Source organism: Puntigrus tetrazona, unplaced genomic scaffold, assembly GCF_018831695.1.
Source record: "Puntigrus tetrazona isolate hp1 unplaced genomic scaffold, ASM1883169v1 S000000146, whole genome shotgun sequence".
In the NCBI taxonomy this organism is placed as follows: Eukaryota; Metazoa; Chordata; class Actinopteri; order Cypriniformes; family Cyprinidae; genus Puntigrus; species Puntigrus tetrazona.
The window spans coordinates 1-1,652 of record NW_025047823.1 but is presented as its reverse complement, the minus strand read 5'-3'; the positions used below and the strand labels follow the sequence as shown (position 1 = coordinate 1,652).

The 1,652-nt window shown below is 43.0% G+C and overlaps 1 protein-coding gene across 1 annotated transcript; it reads left to right on the top strand.

Moving 5' to 3' along the window:
• Nucleotides 1–4: 4 nt before the first annotated feature.
• Nucleotides 5–1,613, top strand: LOC122332701 (zinc finger MYM-type protein 4-like; the record flags this gene model as incomplete). The annotated part of the gene is made up of 5 exons (XM_043230074.1): nucleotides 5–82; nucleotides 166–280; nucleotides 362–601; nucleotides 675–801; nucleotides 914–1,613. Coding segments are annotated over 5 exons (777 nt in total), but the record flags the coding sequence as incomplete, so codon positions are not given.
• Between the last annotated feature and the right edge of the window lie 39 nt (nucleotides 1,614–1,652).

Here is a 1,652-nt window from a genome sequence, read left to right as displayed (position 1 = left end):
GTTCATTTCTGAGGTTCGTCGACCCAACGGAGAGAAATACAGCCCTGACAGCATCTTCTATCTCTGTTTGGGAATCCAGAAGGTAAGCTGAAAAGAAACCGCAAACTGAGCACAGCCATATTATAAGAGTTTAATTGATTTATCTCTTGTCGTTCGTGCTTGCAGTACCTGTTTGAGAACAGTCGGTTGGAGAACATCTTTGCAGACGTCTTCTACACCAAATTCTGCCATGAACTGACCAGCATACTCAGACAGTGGAAACCAACTATTTTGCCCAGTGGTGAGTAATTTAAGAGTAATTTACACGCGACTAACTTGTTTCTCTGTTGCTCTATTAACGCGCCTGTGCTTGTGTGTTCAGGTTACGTTCACTCTCGTGTAGAGGAGGAGTATCTGTGGGACTGTAAGCAGCTGGGGGCGTTTTCACCCGGCGTGCTGCTCAACACACTGATATACTTCTTCACTAAGTACTTCAGCTACAAGACGGCGGAGCAGCACCGCCGCCTCTCTTTTGGCCACATTGTACGCTGCTCCCGGAGCAAGGGCAACACAAAAGTGGCCTGTTTGCGTTTCTATCCCCCGAAAGAGGACACAAGCACAGGTCAGTGAACGGTCATACCATCTTGGCTGTGTGTTGGAAGTTCTTGTTGCATCACTTGTTTATTTTAATTCAGCTGGCGTCCCTGCAAAGAAAAGGAAGGAAGAGGAGGATGAAAATGACACTGTATATGAGATAAAAGAGAATGCAGACAATCCTCTTCGCTGCCCTGTCAGGCTGTATGAGTTCTATCTCTCAAAATGGTACGTTTGTTGGAACTTCCATACATTTTAATGCATTCTTGCTGAATTTGTGTTAAATCAAGTCTCTCATAATTATGCAGCACTATTAAATACCGTCTCTCTTTCCATCCAGCTCACCCAGCGTGAGGCAACGCACAACCGACTTTTACCTGAGCCCCGAGCGCTCCTGCGTACCCAACAGTCCCATGTGGTTCTCCACCACCTCCTTGAGTGATGAAGTTCTGGACAGCATGCTCACACGTATCCTTACTGTCAGAGAGCTGCACCTGGAGAGAGAAAAATCACCCAACGACACGGATTCAGACAGTGACTCGGACTTCAGGCCCTGACTTTGAGATGCGACTCACGTCATAAGCTCAAACCAAATTTGCAAAGTGAAGAAGGTATCTCAAGTTTGTCCTATAGATGGTTCTCTGAGTATTGTTACCAAGCTGACAAAATCTGGATGCCATTAAATGGGCCTTTAGGATACTGATAGAGATTCCAGTGGATGGAAAGTGTTTTGTCATTGTATTTTCCATGTTTAATTGGATAGTAGTTATGAGGCTGTACAGTGTGTTTGTGTATGAAAAACTATATTTGACAAAAGCAGCTTACGTAAGAAAAAGAAAACATTCAAAAGGTGCATACGGTTGTATGGATTTCATTTACAGGACAAAGCTGATTTTATGTAATGCCACGTTACACACAAGTAGTATTTGATGGGGTTTCTGCCCATTCTTTGTATCATATTGAAACACTAAAGACATTGAAAGCATCCTTTTACAACAGGCATTAAAAACAATGGCTGGTGTATCTAGCCCTAAAATTAATACTGAGGTCTTTTGGCTTTTTTTTTTTTTTTTTTTTTT